We start from the raw sequence: 23,502 nt of genomic DNA, 5'->3' as shown, positions 1-23,502 counted from the left end.
CCCTCGTTTCTCCCTTGTTGGAGTCCCCACCAAAGGGCTTTTGGAACCCTAACCTGAATCTTTCTGCCTGCAGCCCTGCCCAATCCCTTTTATTCACCTTAGCCTGTGGACACAGAACTGGGTGCAAGGTGATGACCCTTCTCCCCAGTGCTCTCAGAAAAGCGTCCAGACCTCTGTAATTTCTGGTCCCTGTAGTGGTTTCCTGTGTGCTTGACAAACAGAATGCAACCTTCTTGTGATGTGGACAGAGTTAATACCTAACTTTTTTTTTTTGTTGCCACACCGCGTGGCATGTGGCTTCCGTGACCAGGGATTGAACTTCGCCCCCTCCATTGGAAGCACGGAGTCTTAACCACTGGACCACCAGGGAAGTCCCAATACCTACCAATTATTATCACTGCCATTACTGAAAAAGACCACCCAGCCATCACCTGATTCCCATGTCAAATCTCAGTTTGAGCCACCCTAACTCTCCCCACCCCAACTCTGTGAATCTGATTGAGAGTGGGGTAGAACCATTGAGGTGTGGAGGAATCATTCATTCATCCATCCAGTCATTCACCCTTTCATGCTTGAGCATGCCAAGTTTATTCCTACCTCCAGGCCTTTGCAATTCCCTCTACCCGGAATGCTCTCGCCACAGAGCCTCCCAGGGCTGACTTTTATTTTTCAGCAACAAACTTAAAAATCATCTCCACAGAGCAGACCTCTGTAACTATCATGTCCCCCTCCTAGCCATTTTCCATCACATCACCTTGCTTAATTTTATTCATAACATTTATTTCTGTCTAAAATTATTTCATTCACTTCTATGTTAATCTTGGTTGTCTGCTTCCTTCCTTTCAATGCTAGTCCCCAAAGGGCAGGATTTTTGTCTCATTCACGGCTGTGTCCCCAGTGCCTAGCACGGGGCCTGTCATACAGTAGGTGCTCAAGAAATATTTTTCAAATAACGACTCCTGGATGTTTTCATTTGCACAAACACATACTGAGACGCCAGCTCGGGAGTCCTATAGGGGGCCCTCTGCTGGCCTCTGGGGGTCGGGAGAGGAATCACCCTGGTACCCTTTTCCCCTAGGAGCCCAGCCCTCACCTCATGGCCAAGGGCGCAGGTGACCATGCTGATGAAGGACCTGTCCCATCCCACCTCTACCCCTCCAGGGGGCTGACAGGGCTTTTGGGCAGTGGCTGCTGGTCCCCGCTGACCTCTATCCTTTTGCTCCTTTGCCTTCCAGAAAGATTTGCCCCTGCCCCGGAAAAGCAGCAGGTGAGCCCTGGGGAGAAACGCGCGGGGCTGGCCGCCCCTTCTCCGGCCCGGGTGGGGGCGCCAGGCGGGCGCGCGGGCGGGGCCAGACGCGCTGGTGCACTGCAGCGCCCCCTTCTGGCTAGCGGCAGCCGCAGGCCTTCCCCTCCCCCGCCCTACCCTGCCCGCTGCGGCTCCAGCCTCCGCCCCGCGCGTTTGCTCCCCGCGCCGCCGCCGCTGCCGCACCTGCCACCATGTCGCCGCCGCCGGGTCATGTCTGACTCTCTCTGGACCGCGCTTTCCAATTTCTCGATGCCCTCCTTCCCTGGCGGCAGTATGTTCCGTCGCACCAAGAGGTAGACCCCCGATCCCTCAGACCCTGACCTGGCCCTTCCCCCAAAACCGCCCTCCGGCTGCTGCTGCAGGGCGGGGCCCGGGATGCTGCACCCGGTCCAGCTGCGCCAGAGGTGCTCGCTCGCGCCTTCCTGCCAAGGATGGGGCTGAATGGGGGGCAGTGTGGGCTGAGGCTGGGGGGACTGCACGCTAGAAAGGACCGCCGCGGGGGGAGGGGGCTGCGCCTGGTGGGGGATTGAGGCGCCTTTGTCTGATGGCGCTGCGGGCTCCGGCAGCCCGGTGAGGGTAGGGGAAGAAGGGGAGGGTGGGGGGCTTAGCACCCTCAGAACAATAGCCGCAGCCTGGCCTCCCCCCACCCCCATGCCGCGTGCTCTGGCCGCGCGAATATGCTCAGTCACTGAGCCGGGGAGGGGGGTGTGTGCGAAGAGAATGGAGGGGCTGGAGGGTCCCTCTTTGGAAGCTGGGATCCTGAGGGGCAGAATGAAAGGGGGGGCTTTTATCATAGCACAACCGCCCCCCAAAGAACACAGCCTCATACGAAAAATAGTGACACATAGCGTCACTCAGGACATGATGTCACACACACATACACACACAACAGCCCTAGTGTCCCAGATACACCCGGGAGCCGCCACGCGTACCCAGCCATATGGTGGCCATAGGTCAGAGGCACACACAGACACACAAGGACACTCGCAGCATCACACAGACAAGTAAGCCCACAGGCACAGTGTAGTGTACACTCAGTAAGATGTCACATGCCTGGTGATCCACACACACAATTGTGCCATCTGAAATGCACACAGACACATGTGTGGCAATGACATCCGTGCAATGTCACAATATACGATATCACCTAAGCATGTCATATGTTGTGCCACACGGATGATAGAATAACAGACACAGAATCTTGCAGAGTCGGAGACACACACAATATCACAGGTTTTCACTCATTTTCATCCATGTCACACACAGTGGTATGCTCAGACGTGCCCAGTGTCACAGGGTGTTAAACTCACACACAGTAGATGCCACACGGGAACACACATGGTGAATGTCACACTCAGACACAAGGACAGTGTCTCATACAGACTCAGATTGCTACACGAAGACAGACACGTAGCAGAAATCATGCATCACGCACACTTTACAGCACACAGTGGCACATCTAGCCATGGACAAGTGGCGTTACACTGTGTCATATAGACACACAAAGCCACAGGTCATGTCACACAAGATAAACCCAAGGACTGTCACACATGATGTCACACTAGGATGCTCCCAGTGCTGAATTCACACACGGGTGCCACACCTGGATACACACAGCGAATGTCACGCAAGGACCCAAAGACACACAGACACTCAGTATCTCCATTAGTATCACGTGGACATGACTATCACCCCTGACTGATACACTGTGCCATGCATGGGCACACATGATCCACACCAGGAGTCTTGCACATACACAACACATACGCATCACCTCCCATACACAGTCCTACCGAAGCCTCCACTGCCTCCTCCTCTGAGCAATCCTTTGGGAGCACATCCAAGCACACACAGTTGGGAGACAGGTCGGGATCTGAGATGGGAGGACCACGGGTTGGGTGCACAAACTCACTGGGCTACGGCCGGGTCCGGTCCCTTGCCTCGCCTTCCCCGCAGCTGCCGCACCAGTAACCGGAAAAGTCTCATCCTGACCAGCACTTCGCCCACGCTGCCGCGACCCCACTCCCCACTGCCTGGACACCTGGGTGAGACAGGTGGTGGGTTTGTGGGCCAGACTAGAGGAGGCGTGGTCACAGGCGAGGGGTGTGTCCATGCCACAGGAGTGGTGGTCCAGAGTCTAGACGGAGAGGACCGGGATTGGACAAGGGGCGGAGCCATCTTGTGTTGGCTTGGCCGGTCCGCAGGGGGACGGGCATTTGTGGGCGGAGGCCCAGGAGGAGCTTGATTGGAAAGGGGATGGAGCAGAAAGGAGGAGCCATACCTAAGGGGCGGGGCCACCTCGAAAAAGACGGAATCGGCCTGGAGAGGGGCTGGGCTGACTCGGTAGCCAAAACATTTTGAGAGGCAGGGCCACAGCTAAGGGGAGCGGTCCACCCATACGTGGGTGGGATTAGACTAAAGAGGGGACAAGCTGCTGTTTGGAACCCGCTTTGAGGATCAGGAGGTTTGATGGGATTGCCTTCTATCCCAAGCCTGAAGATCCCTCTCTTTCCGCCACAGGTAGCAGTCCCCTGGACAGTCCCCGTAACTTCTCCCCCAACACCCCCGCCCATTTCTCCTTCGCCTCCTCCCGAAGGTGAGTCCCTCTCCCCAGGGCCCCAGAACCCTGGCCATACCCTCCCTACCCACTGTCTGGGCCACCATCTGTTCCCCTTCTAATTGCACCCGAGTCAGGCCTGAGGGACCCGCAGAGTGCCCCAACGTCCTGGCGGGAACAGGCACCCAGTCTTAGGGACGGGACCTATAAGAAGGCGGGGCCAACCACCAGTTCAGAACCAGGGAAGGGGCGGAGCTTCCTTTGCCGCGGAGTGAAAGCGCTTGCGCTAAGGGGCCTGGGTCTTAGTCTCCCAAGCCTCGCTCTCCAGGCCAGGCGTTTCCATAGCAACAGGACAGGGAAGCAGGGAGGAAGTGCGCAAGCGCAGACTGCTTGATGCCCATCGAAAGACTTGGTCCTTGACGTGGGGGAGGGCCCCTAGGGCTATTTCTCGAGGGCCCAAGAGGAGAAATCTCAGGTTTCCCTCCGGGGGTCTCTGTGGGTTTCTGGAGTGTCCCTAAGATGAATTTTCTGGGGGGCTTTGTCGAGATTGGGGGAGAAAGAGAGATTCTTTGAATTTTGAGGGGGAATCTTTGAGGAGTCACCAGGGTGTTTGGGTGGGTCTCTTTTTTTTTTGAACTTTATTCATTCTAAAAACGTCTGAACAACTGCTGTGTTCTGGGACCTGGGATATGGGGTGAACCACATCCCTTCTCTATCCTTGGAGTTGAGTTGGGGAGGCAACGCAGGTCACCGCAAAGGCTGGTGAAAGCTGTGGGGTGCGAGTCACAGGAGACTGTGGGGACAGAGGACGGCTCCCTTGGAAGAGTGGGGATTCCCTGCGACCGTGGAATTCAGCTGAGGGCAATAGGGAGCCAGAAAAGGGCTCCAAGATTGGGCCGGATGTGGTTACCTACATGGAGGGTGAGCTGGGAAGCAGGTGAGCTGAGCGAGGTCACTGCCTGGAGAGAGGATTCCAGTGCATGGGAGTGTGTGTACACGTGAGTGTGCAATCTGTGTGCTGATGGGGATGTGTGTGAGTTTGTGAGGCTGTGAATATGGGAGGCAGCCCATGCCTGTTTTTGTATCCATGGGTGTGTATCAGCGTGTGAGAGTGAACGTGTGTGACTGTGTACTTCTAGGGTTGTAAATGTGTGTGTGAATAGCTGAGGAAACATGTACCTCCATGTGTGTCTCCATGTGAATATGTAATTTGTGTGGGAGTGTGAATGAGTGTGTGGCTGAGAGTTTGAATGTGTGACTGACTGCGTGAGGGTGTCTTCAATGTGTGTCACGTGAATGTGAAAGTCTAGAGTGTGTGGGGGAGTGTGTGTGTATGTCAGAGTGTGTGAGTACCAGGTCTCTGTAAGTATATATGTCTATATGTGACTGTACATCTCTTTTTTCATGTATGATTGTGTGTTAGCCTGGAAACATGTGATATTTGGGTCCATGTATGGAACAGTGAATGCATGTAAGTGTCTGTGTTGAAGAGTCACGTGGTGTGAATGTGTGTGACTTTCAGTGTGTGAACTCAACCGTACTAGTAACAGTAATACTAATGGATGTAGCCATGAGAGTGATTGTGTCTATGGGAGCATGCGTGTGTGTGTGTCTATGAGGAAGGAATATTTCTTCTCTGAAAAGACCCAAGTGATCTTCCTCTGAGAATTTTCTCATGGGGGTCCTCTAGCGGTCATCTTTTGGGGTCCCTCTGGGATGACTTCCTTGAGTGGGCTTTTTTCACTTTGGGGGCTTGTTTGGCATGAGGTTGACAGGAGAGGAGTATAAATGGGAAGGAGCAGAGAAGACTGATCTTTGCTCCAGGTCCCGGGTACCTGGCTGGAAGACTTCCTCTTTACCTCCTTGACTCTGGGGGACTTCAGGAATCTCAGAGTGCAGATATATTCCCCCACCTCCTGCTCTGGCCACGGCCAGTGGTTTCTCTCACACCCTGAGGAATGGGGCTGTCTGGTGGGGCCTGGCGGCCTCTGAGCATGTCGGCTGGGTTCCAGGGCGGACGGACGCCGTTGGTCTCTGGCTTCACTCCCTTCGTCTGGCTATGGCACCAACACGCCCAGCTCCACCGTCTCGGTGAGTGTGGCAGGCGGGGCCGGTGGGTGGGAGCCGCGGGGGGCCGGCTGGACTGGCCTAAATGAGAGCTTTGGGTTTCTCTTGTTCTCCAAGGGTGTCATCTGTCCATCCCTTAGTGAGTTCCAAGTCCCCTCCAAGGTCCTGTTCTCCATCTTCAACATATCTTCTTGGGGGTCCTACTTACCTCGGACTTATTTTAATTACTTTACTTATTTAACTTACTTATTTTACTTACCTCGGATAATGACATTAAGGCTCATGTGTTAAGACAACTGCCCAAGTGTCTGCAGCTGGCCAGGGCCAGGACACACCCCTTTCACCCAGAGCCCATTTGCTCCCCCACTGCAGTACCCAAAGTCTCTCTCTCCATCTGCCCTCTTTTCTACATGTCTCTCTGGTTCACTCATCCATACATTGGTGTGATGTTCAGCAGACTTTTATCACATGACTGTCATGTGTGTGGGGCTCTACAAGCTGGGTCTGGGCCCAAGGATTCACAAAGCCCTCATGGGAGGAGACAGATCAGTTAGAAGGCATTTATAACTTGGGGTGCTGGGGTGGTCGGAGCTGTGATGGGGGTAGCATAAGGCAAGGGGATGATAGCAGAGGGGAGGCACCTGACTGAGCTGGAAGGAGGGTCAAAGAAGGTTTCCTGGAAGAGGTGGCCTTGAAGCCAAGACAAAGGATCAGCAGGGGGTTGGCAGGTGGAAGAAGGGAGGGAAGGGTGTTTCAGCAAAGGGGAGCAGCATGTGCAAACTCCCAGAGGCAACAGAGAACTTTTCACATTTAGAAAGGTGAAAATAGCCTTGTGTGGCTGGAGCTTTGGGTTGGAAGTGAAGGGATGGAGGTGAGGCAGGCAGCAACCCTCCTCATGCTGGGACTTCTTGGCCAGGATCGTGAGGTGGATTTTATTCTAAATGCAGTGGGAAGCCGTAGAAAGGCTGTTTTGCTTTATATTAAATTAAATTAAAAATTCAGTCTGACCTACTGATTCTGTAGGTCATAGATTGTGTGCACTGAAAACATTAATAGATAATGATGGGTTGGGGAGTTTTAAGCAAGAAAGTGAGTGATATCATGTTGAAAAAGATCATCCTGCCTGCAGAATCAGGTGGCTGTCCTTGTGTTTCTCCACTGATGTCTGTGGGTCTGTGTTTGCCCCAACTGCATGCCAGGCCCTGACTGGGGCCAAACAGAACCAAATCCCTGCCCTGGAGGAGCAGACAGCAGTAACAAATAAGTCATAAAGATGTACAGTAGTAAGTAATGAGATAAGAAGTCAGCAAGAAGAAACGAGTTGGGGCAAGGAGAGGGAATGATGCGTGTGGTCAGAGGAGGCCTCCCGAAGGGTGACTTTAAAGCAAAGACTTGAAGGAGAAGTGATCCATAGTAGATGTGTCACAGACAGAGAGAACAGTCAGTGCAAAGGCCCTGAGGCACTAGTGTGCCTGGTTTGTTCAAGGACCATCAAGGAGGCCTGTGCAGCTGAAGCAGGTGAGGGGGAGAGTGGGAGGAGGTGATGGAAAGGAGACAGGATCAGATCTTGCAAGACCTTGTGGGCTGTGGGGAGGACTTAGGCATTCACCATGAGTACCGTGGGAGCCATGGAGACTTCTGAACAGAGGAGGCATGAGACTTGACTCAGGTTTTCACAGGCTCCCTCGGGCCACATTCATGTCTGTGTCACTGTTCTCATCTGTGTCTGTCCTTGCCCCCCCCCCGCCCCCCTCTGTTGCCAGGAATCCCAAGCTGGGCCTTGGGATCCAAGAATCATAAGCCAGGTCCAGATTCTGGCCTTACTCAGTGGCCCGCCAGCCGCGGGGGTCCCAGACCAGGGTCCCGAGCTGTGGGGGAACGTGGTGGCTCTGACCCCGGCCCCGCCCCTCCCCCCAGTCTTCCTGCTCCTCCCAGGAGCGCCTGCACCAGCTGCCCTACCAGCCCACCGTGGACGAGCTCCACTTCCTCTCCAAACACTTCGGCAGCACCGAGAGCATCACGGATGAGGATGGTGGCCGCCGCTCCCCTGCGGTGCGGCCTCGCTCGCGGAGCCTCAGGTGGGCCTGAATCCCCCTCCCCGTCCAAGCTGGTGGGTCTGGGGGCTCATGCCCTGCGAGACGCCTGTCTGCAGTTTTGGAGGAAAGTGGCTGGACGCGATGGGCTTCTCTCTCCGCAGCCCCGGGCGCTCCCCCTCCTCCTACGACAACGAGATCGTGATGATGAACCATGTCTACAAGGAGAGGTTCCCGAAGGTGAGGCGGGGCAGGGGGCGGCTGCAGGGAAGCGGGGCGGCCGGAGCCCTCGCTCGCTTTAGCTCCGCGCGCCCCCTGGCGGCCGGCGCCGCGCCGTGCAGGCTTTGGCAACCACTGCCTCTGGGCTGAGCCCCGCGCCGGCATCCCGGCCCTGCCTCCGTCCCTCCCACAGGCCACCGCGCAGATGGAAGAGAAGCTGCGCGACTTCGCCCGCGCCTACGAACCTGACAGCGTGCTGCCGCTGGCCGACGGCGTGCTCAGCTTCATTCACCACCAGATCATCGAGCTGGCCCGGGACTGCCTGACCAAGTCCCGCGACGGCCTCATCACCACCGTATACTTCTACGAATTGCAGGAAAACCTGGAGAAGCTGCTGCAGGACGTGAGTGCACCAGGAGGCCGGCCACACCTCAGGCTCTGAACCCCCAAATCAGGCTCAATGGCCCCATAGTTTCCTTCATCCCACATCCACTCAGGGGGCGCCTGCCACGTGCCAAGGGGCTAGTGTGGATTGAAGGGTGGAGGAGAAAGACTAAAGCCCCGCTCTAGGTCTGATGGAGGAAGCAGGAATTTATATATACACGTATCTATTTCACAAAATGCACCTTTTGCCTTTATTTCATCAAAATCACTATATTGTTATAACCAAGATTTTCACATAATTTGGTGATATTGACAGTAATAATGTAAAAGTTTCTTTTATTTTTTTCACTGTTTTAATTAATTTTATTGGAGTATAGTTGATTTTCAACGTTGTGCTAGTTTCTGCTGTACAGCACAGCGGATCGGTTATACATATACGTATATCCACTCCGTTTTTAGATTCTATTCCCATATACGTCATTACAGAGTATTGAGTAGAGTTCCCTGTGCTATACAGTAGGTTCTTATTAGTTATCTATTTTATATATACAATAGTGTGTATATGTCAATCCCAATCTCCCAATTTATCCCTCCCAACCCCCCAAACAGGAAGCAGGAATTTAACATCCTTCACCTCCTTCAGGTCTTTACTCAAATGCTACCTCTTCAGATGGCATCAGAACTGAGACTAGGATGAGGCAGGTGATTTTTTTCCCCCTTCAGAACATTAATTATTGAAAAAGTTGGGGAAAAAAAGTATGTTAAAACTTGACATTAAGTTTAAATGTTTTATTTATAATTAAACCAAAATTTGTTATAATTTAACTTTCCTGGTTTTAAGGGAAACGAACTAATCAGTAATACTGTTTTCATTAAAATCATTAATCATTTGAAAAACATGTAGAGACGGTCCCACACGTTTCCTTTTGATTCAAGCTCCAGTATGGTTTGGCCCAGCTCTCTGGGATCCTGTCCTTATTTAAATTTTTCTGGGAATTCCCTGGCGGTCCAGTGGTTAGGACTCGGTGCTTTCACTTCCAGGGCCCAGGTTCAATCCCTGGTCAATCCCTGGTCAGAGAACTAAGATCCCACAAGCCTTGCGGCCAAAAAATAAATAAGTTTTGCTTATCATTTTTTTCTGCGTTAATTTTGATTTTTCAAATAGTGCATTAAAATATTAGTTATCTTGAAGACTGAGGGTTTTGGTGTCCAAGGTGACTGCCTCATTTGCCTCACCATAGTCCTGACTTTGATAGGCATGATAGATAAATTAATACGTGGCCTGTTTGATAGAAAACAGGAACAGGAGAGTAGAGTAACGGCGATTGAGAGTCCTACCAGGTAGTGGAGTGTGATTTTGGATTGGAGGGTTCAAGGCAGGCCTCCATGAGGAGTTGACAACTGGGCAAAGACCTAAAGGAGGAGAATTAGGAAGCCATGCAAGGATCTGAGAAGAGAGCATGCCAGGCAGAGGGATTTTTAACTCGGCCTGGATTATAGAGCTGTTTTGAAGATGAATTGAGTGAGTGAAGGTTTTAGGACCATGTTTGCTGTAACAATAATGATTATTTTTACCATGTGGCCTGGGCCTCAGTTTACTCATCTGTAAAATGGGACAACAGCAGCAGTATTGTCCGTTCCTGTGGGGATGGGAGAGAAGCCTGGCTCAGGAAAGGCACCTGTGAACCACACCCCCACTATGCCCTGCACCCCAGGCCTATGAACGTTCCGAGAGCTTGGAGGTGGCCTTTGTCACTCAGCTGGTGAAGAAGCTGCTCATTATCATTTCACGCCCAGCGAGGCTGCTGGAGTGCCTGGTAAGGGGGCTGGGCATGGGCGGGGGGCAGTTGGTGGGGGACTGGGGAGGGGTTGGCTGGGACACCTTGGAGTTCACCCTGAGCGCACCCTGCCTTGCCTCAGGAATTCAACCCCGAGGAGTTCTACCACTTGCTGGAGGCAGCCGAGGGCCATGCGAAGGAGGGCCACCTTGTCAAGACGGACATCCCCCGCTACATCATCCGCCAGCTGGGCCTCACCCGTGACCCCTTTCCAGGTGCTGGCTGCTGGCTGCAGGGGACTGTGGGTGAACCAGCTGGGACCCCAGTCTCCACTCACTCTCATTCCCTTCCTAGATGTGGTACACCTGGAGGAACAGGACAGTGGCGGCTCTAACACACCTGAGCAGGACGACCTCTCTGAGGTAAGGCCAGGTGGCCCAGCAGGCAACACTCTGGTCTGGCCCGACTGGTCGGGGCTCACCTCCTGGCTCTTTGTCCTCAGGCTGGGTGGACCTCTTGGTCCCCACTCTGAGCCTCAGTTTCCCCAACTCTAAAATGGGTTAATAATAGCTCTTCCTTCATAGGCTTTTTTCTTTTCCTGGTAAAATACACATAACATTGTTATTTACTACATTCACAATGTTGTGTGGCCATTACCTCTGTATAGTTCCTGAACATTTTCATCATCCCAAAAAGAAACCTTGTGCCCATTATGCAGTTCCTCCCCATCCTCCCTCCCCCACAGCCCCTGGCAACCACTGATCTGCTTTCTAGATCTTTCTGTCTCTATGAATTTGCTGAATCTGGATATTTCATATAAATGGAATCATTCACTCTGTGGCCTTTGGTGTCTGGCATAATGTTTTCAAGGCTTATCCCTGCTGTAGCATAAATCAGTACTTCATTCCTTTTCATGGCTGAATAAAATAGGCCACATTTGGTTTATCCATCGTTCATCAATGGACATTTAGGTTGTTTCCATCTTTTAGCTATTGTGTGAACAGTGCTGCTGTGAACATTTGTGTACAAGTATTTGTTGGAACGAATGTTTCAGTTCTTTTAGGTACATACCTAGGAGTGGAATTGCTGGGTCACATGGTAATTCTATTTTTAATTTCTTGAGGAACACTGCATGGAGTTTTGAGTGGGTTGAGTGTCTCTGTGTGTTAACAGCTCAGCATAGTAAAAATTACTATAATTCCACCCCCCAGGCCAACCACACTTGGTAGATGTTCCACGTATCTGGTGGAGATTGCCCACCATAATGGTCATGCATGTGTTTTCTCTGAGCTGCCTAGTGTTTTCAAAAATGTGAAACAAACTATAGAAATCAGAAGATTAAAATTAGAATCTGGGTTTGTGCCTTTTTGAAAAATTAGAAGTTCTGACAATACTGTGATGGAACCAGCTGACACTGAGTGGGGGCTGGCCTATGATATGGGGTATCCACACCCCAGCCACCCATGGCTCTCACCTGGTATGCCTGGCCCATGAAGGCATTTGGATTTGTGACTTTTGTTTCAAATTGTGTCTATGAATTCACACATACATACACACACATCTGTCATATATATATATATATATATTTTTTTTGAATCTCATTATACATGCCATTTGTTTAATTTTTTGAATAGGTAATGGAATGACATCACTCAAAAGTCTAAAACTTTAAAAAGGTATTTATCTTTAATTGTTGTTTGTAGGATCCTATGTAATTCCATTCAATCGAACTTGTGAATTGAGTGATTCAAATCTTCCATCTTCCTATTCATCTTTTTTTTTTTGCCGGATTGATCTGATAGTTTCTGAGAGCCATGTGTTAAATTCTTGTTCTGAGTAATTTCTCTTTGTAATTCTGTCAATGTTTGTGTCAGACTCTTTTGGCCTACATTTTTAGGAGTGTAGAGTTCAATATTTTTATATCTCATAGATCTTTTTGTGAAATATTTATGTAATAAATCTCTTGTCCCTAAGAAAAATAAATATTATTTTTTAAAAAGACATACAGTGAAAAATCTTATACCCATTCTTGTCCCCCATATCCCTATTACCTCAAATATGATTATATTTTGTCCCCTTTTTTACACAAAAGCATACAGTAATATTGTTCCTTACCCCCCTCCCCATTTAACAAAATACTTTGGAGAACTTTCTAATAAGTGTACAGAGATATTCCTCATTTTTAAAATGTACAGGACTTCCCTGCCGGTCCAGTGGTTAAGACTCCATGCTTCTACTGCAGGGGGCACGGGTTCGATCCCTGGTCAGGGAACTAAGATCCTGCATGCGGCGCAATGCAGCCAAAAACAAAACAAAACAAAACAAAACAACGGTACAATATTCCTTTAGATTATATCCCCTCATGTGTTTATTTAACCAATTTCCTGTGTATGGATTGTTTCCAGTCTTGCAATGAGCAGGATAGTACATAGGTCATTTTTCACATGTGCAAGCATATTTGTAGCATGAATTCAAAAGTGAAATTGCTGGATTAAAGGGAACATGCATTTGTAATTCTGATATACACCCAAGTACCTTTCATGGAGGCTGTACCAATTTATACTCCCAACAGCAAGGTATAAAAGTATCTGTTTCCCCACAGCTTTACCTACAGAGTGTCAGCTTTTTGGATTTTTTTTTTTTTTTTCCAATCTTCTGAGTGCAAAATGGTATCTTGAGGTAGTTTTAGTTTGCCTTTTTGTCGTTATATGTGAGGTTTAACATTTTTTCACATGGTTAAGAGCTCTAACTCTAATTCACATATCTTGCCTATTTTTTCTCTTCAATTGTTAGTTTATTTGTTGATGTCTGAGAGCTCTTTATATATTAGAGTGATTAGCCATTTTGTAGGTTTCTTTCCTAATGGAGAGAAGTTAGGTATCAGTATATGGCTTCAGGGTCAGCCAGTCTTGGGTTCACGTCTTGACTCTGTTACTCCCTCACTGTGGCACTTGGATGAAGGACACACCCACCCCCTCTGTGCCTCAGTTTCCCCATGTGTTAGGTGGAATAACAAGAGTGCCAGTCTCATGATGATGATGGAGTGGTCTCCCTCTTTCCCCTGCAGGGCCGAAGCAGCAAGGCTAAGAAACCACCTGGAGAGAATGACTTCGAGACCATCAAGCTCATAAGCAATGGTGCCTACGGGTGAGCCACCCGGGGCTCTGGCGGGGGGAGGGTGGCGGAGGCCGGGTGTCTCGGAGGTGATGGCCGGTCCTCGCTCTCTCCCCCTGCAGCGCCGTCTACCTGGTGCGGCACCGGGAAACGAGGCAGCGCTTCGCGATGAAGAAGATCAACAAGCAGAACCTGATCCTGCGCAACCAGATCCAGCAGGCCTTCGTGGAGCGCGACATCCTCACCTTCGCTGAGAACCCCTTTGTGGTCGGCATGTTCTGCTCCTTTGAGACCCGGCGCCACCTCTGCATGGTCATGGAATATGTGGAAGGTGTGGCTGCCTGCAGGGCTGCAGGGAAGATGAGGGGATGCTCGCTAGTCAGGGCTGCTGGGGGTGGCCTGCCTGAGTCCCAGTCACCAAATTAACTACCCACCTGTATGTTTATCCAACCATTTATCCATTCAGTCACTGATCATCCATTCCATCTGTTTATTTATATCCAGCCATCTATTGATTTATCTTCATTTCTCTCAATATAGATACATCCATCCAATTATCCACCCTTCCTTCATTTCATCTATTCATTTGCTAATCCATCTGTTTTTCTATCCATGTATCTATGTGCCATCTCTCCATCCATCCATCCATTTGATTATCCATCTGTTTGTCCATCCATATTTCTGTTTATCCATTACATTGTTATTTATTTTATTCAAGTATAGTTGATTTACAATATTATATTACATCTTTTTTTTGTGTGTGTGGTATGCGGGCCTCTCACTGTTGTGGCCTCTTCCCTTGCGGAGCACAGGCCCCGGACGCGCAGGCCCAGCAGCCATGGCTCACGGGCCTAGCCGCTCCGCGGCATGTGGGATCCTCCCAGACCGGGGCACGAACCCGTGTCCCCTGCATTGGCAGGCGGACTCCCAACCACCGCGCCACCAGGGAAGCCCTACATCTATTTTTTAAAATTAATAGACTTCACTTTTTAGAGCAGTTTTAGGTTTATAGAAAAATTGATTGGAAAGTACTGAGAGTTCCCACATACTCGCTTCCCCTTCCCCCAGTTTCCCGTGTTATTTACATCTTGTATTAGTATGATACATTGGTTACAATTGATGAACAAATATTGATACATAATTATTAACTAAAGTCCGTAATTTATATTAGGGTTCATTGCTTGTATTGTACATCTGTTTTCCATCAATCCATCTTTTTCTATATCTAGACATTCATTCATCTATCTATTTATTCACCTAACTACTTACCATCCATCTCTCCACCAATACCTATTTACCTATTTATTAATCCATCGGCTGTCCATCCCTCTTTCCATCCATCCATTTACTGTTCTTAGTTTTATTCATTCTTCCAAACCTCCATTCTAGCAGCTATCTCATTTTCTCTAGCAAGCTATTTAAATCCATCTATTCATCCACAATTCATCCATCAATTTATCTGTCCATTTGCCATCCATCCAATCATCCAACCACCACTGTATAGGTTTTTCATCTGTTTATCCATCCCCAACATTAATCCATCTATCATCCAAACAGACATGTATTATGGTTATTAGGACACACACATGATCTCACAGGGATACAACTGTGCCACTTCCGAGCCTTAATTGAGCATTCAGTCACTCAACAGGTGTCCCCTCATCATCTCCCTCATGCCACATGCTGTGCTGGGCGCTGGTGGTTACCCAGACAGACACACTTTTCCCTCATGTAGGTAACATTCAAGTCTGTATAAACATACAATAAACAAGAAAAATAAGCCAAAAGAGACAAGGTTGTTTCATGTAGTGAGTTTGGCAACAAGGGATATAAGGCTCAGGAAGACCATGGCCACATGGGCACTTTATTCTCTGCATAAGTGTGTGTCAGGATTATCTGGTGCCCAAATTCAGATTCCCTGGCAGTCCAGTGGTTAGGACTCCGTGCTGCCACTGCAGAGGCCACGGCTTCAAGTCTGATTCATCAGTTTCTGACATAGATAAATCTGGCTCAAGAGAAAAAAAAGGAAAGAAAGAAATTTATTGACTTGTGATAGAAAAAATCCATGTCACCTTCAGGAATGGCTGTATCTAGGTGCTCAAATTATGTCATTAGTAATCGCTCCATATTTTGGCTCTGTGGACTTCCCTTTAAACAGGCCCTGATATAGTGAGGTTACTATCCAACAGATTCCAGTTTACATTCTATGGGCTTAGTAATCTTTGTGAAAAAATAGGGAAAAGTCATTGGCGCAACTTGGGTTACATGCTGACCCAGCTGTTAAACCTGGAAGGAAATCTGGCCCTTGTAAGAAAAAGGAGAAATGGACACCGAAGGAGACTAAAATATGAATGCTGCTTGCAGTAAATCTGGTGGGGGCAAGTAATTTATATATTAAGGCCCCGGACCCTCAAGTTTCAGACTCCAGATCAAGGGCCTAAACTCAGTAGATAAGCAGGCAGCCTTGGCCCAAACCAAACCTTACCTCCACCATCAACTCCCTGCATGACCCAACATCTCTGAGTCTCAGTCCCCTCCTGGGTAAAATCAGCTGATTATACTGACATTGGAGGATGGCTAAGAGGACAAGAGAAGCCTGGTAGAGGGCAGTCCCTGTGCAAGCTGGGGAGAGGGAGACCCCTATCGAAGCCTCAGTTTTCCTTAGCTATAAAATTGGGGCAATGTGAGATGGGGACCCGGTACTACGGTGCATGTTGAGTGCTCAGCTCTGAGCCAGGGGTACCTCCCTCTTCACGTGGGCCTATTCCTTCACCCCCAGGGGGGGACTGCGCCACCCTGCTGAAGAACATTGGGGCGCTACCTGTGGAGATGGCCCGCATGTACTTCGCTGAGACAGTGCTGGCGCTCGAGTACTTGCACAACTATGGCATCGTGCACCGCGACCTTAAGCCTGACAAGTGAGCCTTGACCTTTCCCATCACTCCTTCCCTGCCCCTCGGGAGGCCCTGGCATGGAAGGGCCAGGAGTGAAGTGGATGGTCCTCGCCGCTGAGACCTCAGCTTGTTTCTGCAGCCTCCTTATCACCTCCATGGGGCACATCAAGCTTACGGATTTTGGCCTTTCCAAGATGGGGCTTATGAGCCTAACCACCAACCTATATGAGGGCCACATTGAGAAGGACGCCCGGGAGTTCCTGGACAAACAGGTGTGTGTGCGGGAGTGGGGGTCACTTCGGGTGGAGTGACCCGGCAGGACTGTGGGGCCCAGGGCCTGGCGGGGGGCACTGCTCCCCCGGGAGGCCCCTCCTGTGGCCAGGGCGTGGGCTGACGTCCTGCCCCCAGGTGTGTGGGACCCCAGAGTACATCGCACCCGAGGTCATCCTGCGCCAGGGCTATGGCAAACCGGTGGACTGGTGGGCCATGGGCATCATTCTCTACGAGTTCCTGGTGGGCTGCGTGCCCTTCTTTGGAGACACACCTGAAGAGCTCTTTGGACAGGTCATCAGTGGTGCGTGCCTCCGCGGTGGGCAGGCAGGGGGCACGGAAACATGGGCTGGCCCGGGGCCTCATGGACTCCAAAAGCGAACCCCAGCCCTACACCTTGCTCTGCAGATGACATCCTGTGGCCCGAGGGAGACGAGGCCCTGCCCACGGATGCCCAGCACCTGATATCCAGCCTCCTGCAGACTAACCCCTTGGGCCGGCTAGGGGCAGGTAAGGGGTCACAGAGCTGGGGGGGTCTGTTGTCCGGGAGCAGGGCTCCAAGTGCCGTGTCCCTGGGCCAGAAAATGGGTGGGGAGCTGGGCTGCTTGGCTGGCCATAGCTGTCGCAAGAATTCCCTCCCCTACACCCTCCACCCCTTCCTCCCCAGGCGGTGCCTTTGAGGTGAAGCAGCACAGTTTCTTTCGAGACCTGGATTGGACAGGGCTCCTGAGGCAGAAGGCCGAGTTCATCCCCCACCTGGAGTCCGAGGATGACACCAGCTACTTTGACAGTGAGCGGGGACGGGGTGTGGGATCCTTTGAGGGGGCACTTGCATATGGCCTGGGCTGGGACGCAGCTGGGTAGGAGACTAGCCCCTTAGACGAGAGGAGAGGGCTGAAGTTGTGTCGGGAGCGGGGCTTGGAATAGGGGCGGGGCTCAGTCTGAGAAGAAGGTAAGAAAGGAAGCTGGGGTAGGGGTGGGGCCTGGACAGGAGTAAGTTCTAAAACTGGGACTGGACCTAGGTTACGAGGCGGTGCTAGGACGCGGCACGAGGCAAGAGCCTGGGCTGGCAGAGGCGGAGCCAGGGTGGAGAGCGCCTTCGTTGCAATCTGGGGATGTGGCCTCTGTGGAGGCGGGGCTAGACGAAGCCTCAGAGAGTGGGACGGGGACCCAGCGAGGGGGCAGGACCTAAATCTGATCCGAGAAAGGGGCAGGGGCGTGGCCGGGCCTGCAGGACCCGAACCTGGCTCCGGTGGGGGTGTGATTTGAGGAGTGGACCCATGCCCGCGGTCACGACCCACACCTCCACTCCAGCCCGCTCAGACAGGTATCACCATGTGAACTCGTATGACGAGGATGACACGACGGAGGAGGAGCCCGTGGAGATCCGCCAGTTCTCCTCCTGCTCCCCGCGCTTCAGCAAGGTGAGGCCAGGCGGAGACAGAGGTGGGGTGAGACCGTCGGGAGGGGGGACCTGTGTTTAAGTACGGGATGGAGGTGGGCCTGAAGTGGCCAGGGGCTGAGGAGGCTATGGGGAGCAGGGTCCAGGCCCAAGGTCTCAGACTAGAGAAGTTACTGAGGCGGTGAGAATCGGGGAGTGATGAGGCTTGGGCGGGGGCGGCGGGGGAACATCCTCGCTGGATGTCTTGGAACCGACCTTTGGCATCGAGTGGAATCTAACGGGAGCCTGGAGAGTTGTGGAAATGAGGACCCACAGTGGGACGGGGCTAGATCTGGAAGGGGCGGGGTCAGGGCCTGGGGATGGAGGGGGCTGGGCCAGGCCTTGGCGAGGCTGGGCAACGTCTCGCTTTTAGGAACAGCACGTAGCGGGGGTGCAGGACCTGCCTAGGGCGAAGGCACACATAACTGGGCGGGGCCTGGAGAGGCGGGGCAGGAAGGAGAGCAGATTCTTTAGGGCTTGGGCAGGGCAGGGTCTAGAATAGGTCGGAGCCTAATTTTGTGGGGTGGGGCCAGAACTGAAGAACTGTAGGTGGTCGGGATCGGCCCAGAATTGGGGGGCTGGGACCCCGGCTTTACTGGGGCGGAGCGTAGTTTGGCCGGGTCCAGTAGCGGGAATTCGATTGGTTCGGGAGGGAAGGCGGGACCTGGGGGCTGGACTTGCCTCCATCACCACTCATCCGTCCTTGAAGGTGTATAGCAGTATGGAGCAGCTGGCGCAGCACGAGCCCAAGACCCCCGTGGCAGCAGCGGGGACCAACAAGCGGGAGCCGAGCGCCAAGGGCCCAGAGGAGAAGGTGGCCGGCAAGCGGGAAGGCCTAGGTGGCCTGACCCTGCGCGAGAAGACCTGGAGAGGGGGCTCCCCGGAGATGTGAGCAGGGGCAGGATTTGGGGTTTGGGTCCTTTTGGGTCCTTTTGGATCTGAAGGGGAGTAACTCCTCTGACCACGCCCCCTTTGCGCAGCAAGCGCTTCTCGGCGTCCGAGGCCAGCTTCCTGGAGGGGGAGGCCAGTCCTCCGTTGGGCGCGCGCCGCCGTTTCTCGGCGCTGCTGGAGCCCAGCCGCTTCAGCGCCCCCCAAGAGGACGAGGATGACGCCCGGCTGCGCAGGTCTGCTCGGCCCAGCTCCGACCCCCCAGGCTCGCTGGATGCGCGGGCCCCCAAGGAGGCAGCTCAAGGGGATGGCACCCCCAGCGCCGGGGACCCGGAGGCCAGTGAGTGCCCCTTCCTGCCGCCTTCCCCAATTCCTCAGGGGTCATATATGAGCGTTCAATGAGCCTGTACTGTTTATGCAAGTTCTCGTGTACTCTTCACACTCCAATCTGGGATTCTCATCAATATGAGGAAGACCCGTTTTCCATGGTCAGTCAACAAACGTATCTGAGCACTCCTCTGAGTCAGGAGCTGTTCGTGACGCATGTTACCTGCTCCCATGAAATTCACAATCCAGCAAGGGAGAGAAGTGGGAAGCGCATTCCAGGCAGAGGGAACAGCGTGCGAGAAGTTTATAACCTTGGAGTGACCCCTAACCCACCTGCCCTGTTGCAGCCGACCGCCCACGCCCAGGCGACCTCTGCCCATCCTCGAAGGATGGGGACCCATCAGGCCTGAGAGCCACCAATGACCTGGTTCTGCGCCGGGCGCGGCACCAGCAGCTGTCAGGAGACCCGGTGGTAGAGAAGCGGCCTTCTCGAACCGGGGGCAAAGTCATCAAGTCAGCCTCGGCCACTGCCTTGTCTGTCATGATCCCTGCAGGTGACACTGGGCCCCGCCTGGCAGGGGAGGGGCTGCCCCCATTGGTGCCAGGTGCATTTTCCTTGTCCACAGTGACTGGCTCTGGGATGGGCCAGTGAGAGCTCTGGGACTTTGACTTGGGAGGAGGGAGGAGCGGACACAGGGAGACCTGTGTCTGTTGGCTTTGACCTCTGACCATGGGTCTGTGTCTGCAGTGGACCCCCATGGAAGCTCACCCTTGGCCAGCCCCATGTCCCCACGATCTCTCTCCTCCAACCCGTCCTCACGGGACTCCTCACCGAGTCGGGACTACTCGCCAGCTGTCAGTGGGCTTCGCTCCCCCATCACCATCCAACGCTCGGGCAAGAAGTATGGCTTCACACTGCGTGCTATCCGCGTCTACATGGGTGACTCAGATGTCTACAGTGTACACCACATTGTCTGGGTGAGCACTAATGGGCGGAGCCTGTGTTCCACGGTGGGAGTGGGGAGAGAGACACCGCCCCTTCCCCAGGGGTGAGGGACAGCTCAAACTCTGGAACCAGGCAACCTGCATGAGACTCCTCTGTGACCCTCCTCTGTAACTTTTCCTTTCTGACTCTCAGTTTCTTCATTTGTAAACTGGGGAGAATAACTGTTATTTCATAAACTGTTATGAAGATGACCGTGCCTGCAGAGCTAGGTGTCTGGCACATAAGCTTAGGGAGCTTTCCTTGTTACCAAGCCTGTTAATTCTGCTCCTGTGGGGTTCCCTATCCCCAGCACGTGGAGGAGGGGGGCCCAGCCCAGGAGGCAGGGCTCTGTGCCGGGGACCTCATCACCCACGTGAATGGGGAGCCTGTGCATGGCATGGTGCATCCTGAGGTCGTCGAGCTGATCCTTAAGGTGAGTCCATGGGAGAGCGCCAACTGTCTTGGGGTGAGGGTGGGGCGAAGGGTGGGGGAGATCCCGGGGAGTTGGAGTTGCCAGAGCAGCTTCCAGCAGAGAACTTTCCCCCTTTCTTCCCCCAGAGTGGCAACAAAGTAGCCGTGACCACCACGCCCTTCGAAAATACCTCCATCCGCATCGGCCCTGCGCGGCGCAGCAGCTACAAGGCCAAAATGGCTCGGAGGAACAAGCGGCCCTCTGCCAAGGAGGGCCAGGAGAGGTGGGTGGGGCCAAGTGCAGTGGGAGGGGCTATAAACAGCAGGCCCCTGGAACACTCCAGTTTATGAGCGATGGCCAGGGCTTACGTGGGAGGGGCATAGGTGAGGACAGGAGAAGGGACATTCACAGGGAAGGTGGCCGGGGCCACCAAGTGAAGAGCAAAACCAAGACAACAGAGAAGGAGGGGCTGGGAAAGCGGGAGGAGTCAGGAAAGGAGGATGTACCAAGCTCCTAGGCTGAAGGAAAGGCACTGTGGGAGCAGAGCTGAGCCAGCAGATGTGGACCAAGAGGGTGCCGTCCAGGAGGTGATTCTGCCTTGCTGGATGTATTATATTTAGGCGACTGAGAGGGGCCGGGAGAAGAGATTTCTATCTGGGATGAGTATGCCAGGCCAGTAGAAATAATTTCTTCCCTTATATGTAGGAGGAACTAGGAGAGGTGGGTGGAGCCAGGAGAGTTTTCTGTTTTGATCAGTGGGTTTGACCTGGACAAGGAGTGAGTGGGGATTTGAGATAAGCCTGGCTGAGTCCAGTGAATTTTTTCCCAATCTGACAGGTGGGTTTAGTTGGAGAGGGAGGGGCTAGACAGGTGGACGCGGCCAAAAAAGGTTGGTTCTGTTTTGATGGGTGTTTCCAGCTTGGACTGTGAGTGGTCAGAAAGGAATGGGTAGACCTGAGGTGGGAGGAGCCAAGTGGGACGGAGCTAAAGGAAGTTCTTCGGTCTGGAACTGTGTGGTAGCTGAAGAGGGAGGGGTCAGAAAGGGTGGGTGGTTCCAGGAGGTACCTTGAAGTCCTGAAGTGGGAGGAGCCGGGAGCTCTGGAGTCTGGTCTAGGGAAGGTGGTCCCCTCTTTGTCCTCCAGCAAGAAGCGTAGCTCCCTCTTCCGCAAGATAACGAAGCAGTCGAACCTGCTGCACACTAGCCGCTCTCTGTCGTCGTTGAACCGTTCGCTGTCGTCCAGTGACAGCCTCCCGGGCTCGCCCACGCACGGACTGCCGGCGCGCTCGCCCACCCACAGCTACCGCTCCACGCCTGACTCCGCCTACCTAGGTAGGCCCTGAGCCTGCGCGGGGGCCGAGCTGCGCGCGGTGGCGGGTGGGTGCCCTGGCGGCGCCCGCGGCGCTCATCGTCCTCTCTCGCCCGTCCACAGGCGCCTCGTCCCAGAGCAGCTCGCCGGCCTCGAGCACGCCCAACTCGCCAGCATCGTCGGCCTCGCACCACATCCGGCCCAGCACGCTGCACGGCCTGTCGCCGAAGCTGCACCGCCAGTACCGCTCTGCGCGCTGCAAGTCGGCCGGCAACATCCCGCTGTCGCCGCTAGCGCACACGCCGTCCCCGACACAGGCGTCGCCGCCGCCGCTGCCGGGCCACACGGTGGGCAGCTCTCACACGACGCAGAGCTTTCCGGCCAAGCTGCACTCGTCGCCGCCAGTGGTGCGCCCGCGCCCTAAGAGTGCCGAGCCCCCGCGCTCGCCACTCCTCAAACGCGTGCAATCAGCAGAGAAACTGGGAGCCTCGCTGGGCGCCGACAAGAAGGGCGCGCTGCGCAAACACAGCCTCGAGGTGGGCCACCCGGATTTCCGCAAGGACTTCCACGGCGAGCTAGCGCTGCATAGCCTCGCCGAGTCGGACGGCGAGACGCCCCCTGTCGAGGGTCCCGGCGCGACCCGGCAGGTCGCCGTCCGCCGCCTGGGCCGCCAGGAGTCGCCCCTGAGCCTGGGCGCGGACCCGCTGCTGCCGGCTTCGAGTAAGGAGAAAGAGTCCCCGGGTGGCGCCGAGGCCTGCACTCCGCCCCGCGCGACGACCCCCGGGGGCCGGACCCTGGAGCGGGACGCCAGCGGCACGCGACACCAGAGCGTGCAGACAGAGGACGGCGCGGGCGGGGCGGCCAGGGCCGTGGCCAAGGCGGCGCTGAGCCCGGTGCAGGAACACGAGACGGGCCGGCGCAGCAGCTCCGGCGAAGCAGGCACGCCCCCGGTGCCCATTGTCGTAGAGCCTGTGCGGTCTGGGGCCAAGGCTGAGGTGCCACAACTCCCAAGTGTGGACTCCAAGGGGTTGCAGGAATCTGCACCCCTGGCACCTCCCGCACCTGAGGCCCCGCGGGGCCGGGAGCGCTGGGTGCTGGAGGTGGTGGAGGAGCGGACCACGCTGAGCGGGCCTCGTTCCAAACCTGCCTCTCCCAAGCTCTCCCCAGAGCCCCAGACCCCCTCCCAAGCCCTAACAAAGAATGTACCCAGCAGTGCAGGGCCCCCAGCCCCACCTGCTTCCCTCCTGGTCCCCACCACCAAGCCTGAGGTGGCGCTGACTTCCCGGTGCCCTGCTGAAGCTGTGCCCCCAGCAGCCCCGACCAAAAAAGGGGCGCCCTGCCCCATGCCTCCGGGCCCATAGCAAAGGGAGCTACTGGCCCCGCGCTGTACAGCCGCCTGTATACATATGTACACATATAAATAAAGTGCGTCCGTGCTGCGTGAGCTTCCTAGAGCTCGCCCCTCCTCCCCTAGCAAGGCAGGACATCATGTTTCCTCCCCCTTGCCTGTGTGCTTGTTG

At 53.8% G+C, this 23,502-nt stretch overlaps 1 protein-coding gene across 1 annotated transcript; it reads left to right on the top strand.

Moving 5' to 3' along the window:
* Nucleotides 1–1,516: 1,516 nt before the first annotated feature.
* Nucleotides 1,517–23,442, top strand: MAST1 (microtubule associated serine/threonine kinase 1). Its single transcript, XM_060007921.1, has 26 exons — nt 1,517–1,599; nt 3,263–3,351; nt 3,827–3,902; nt 5,876–5,954; nt 7,848–8,008; nt 8,128–8,203; nt 8,376–8,585; nt 10,282–10,383; nt 10,487–10,619; nt 10,699–10,766; nt 13,412–13,491; nt 13,581–13,789; nt 16,238–16,376; nt 16,492–16,624; nt 16,761–16,926; nt 17,031–17,132; nt 17,290–17,412; nt 17,937–18,046; nt 18,773–18,951; nt 19,044–19,291; nt 19,626–19,832; nt 20,027–20,256; nt 20,574–20,696; nt 20,822–20,958; nt 21,818–22,005; nt 22,106–23,442. Exons 1-26 carry the CDS (start codon nt 1,517–1,519, stop codon nt 23,341–23,343), a joined length of 4,689 nt encoding a protein of 1,562 aa, XP_059863904.1. The 3' UTR covers nt 23,344–23,442.
* The last annotated feature ends 60 nt before the right edge of the window (nt 23,443–23,502 follow it).

This window comes from Delphinus delphis, chromosome 3, assembly GCF_949987515.2.
Source record: "Delphinus delphis chromosome 3, mDelDel1.2, whole genome shotgun sequence".
Lineage (NCBI taxonomy): Eukaryota > Metazoa > Chordata > Mammalia > Artiodactyla > Delphinidae > Delphinus > Delphinus delphis.
This window is presented reverse-complemented; position numbering and strand designations above follow the sequence as displayed.

What these genes read in the sequence shown, in the direction of transcription:
- MAST1 (XM_060007921.1), top strand. Translation starts at nt 1,517, where the DNA reads ATGTCTGACTCTCTCTGGACCGCGCTTTCCAATTTCTCGATGCCCTCC. An exon ending in GGTCATGGAATATGTGGAAG is followed by an intron (nt 13,790 to 16,237) that starts GTGTGGCTGCCT and finishes CTTCACCCCCAG; the next exon opens with GGGGGGACTGCGCCACCCTG. An exon ending in TGACACCAGCTACTTTGACA is followed by an intron (nt 17,413 to 17,936) that starts GTGAGCGGGGAC and finishes CCTCCACTCCAG; the next exon opens with CCCGCTCAGACAGGTATCAC.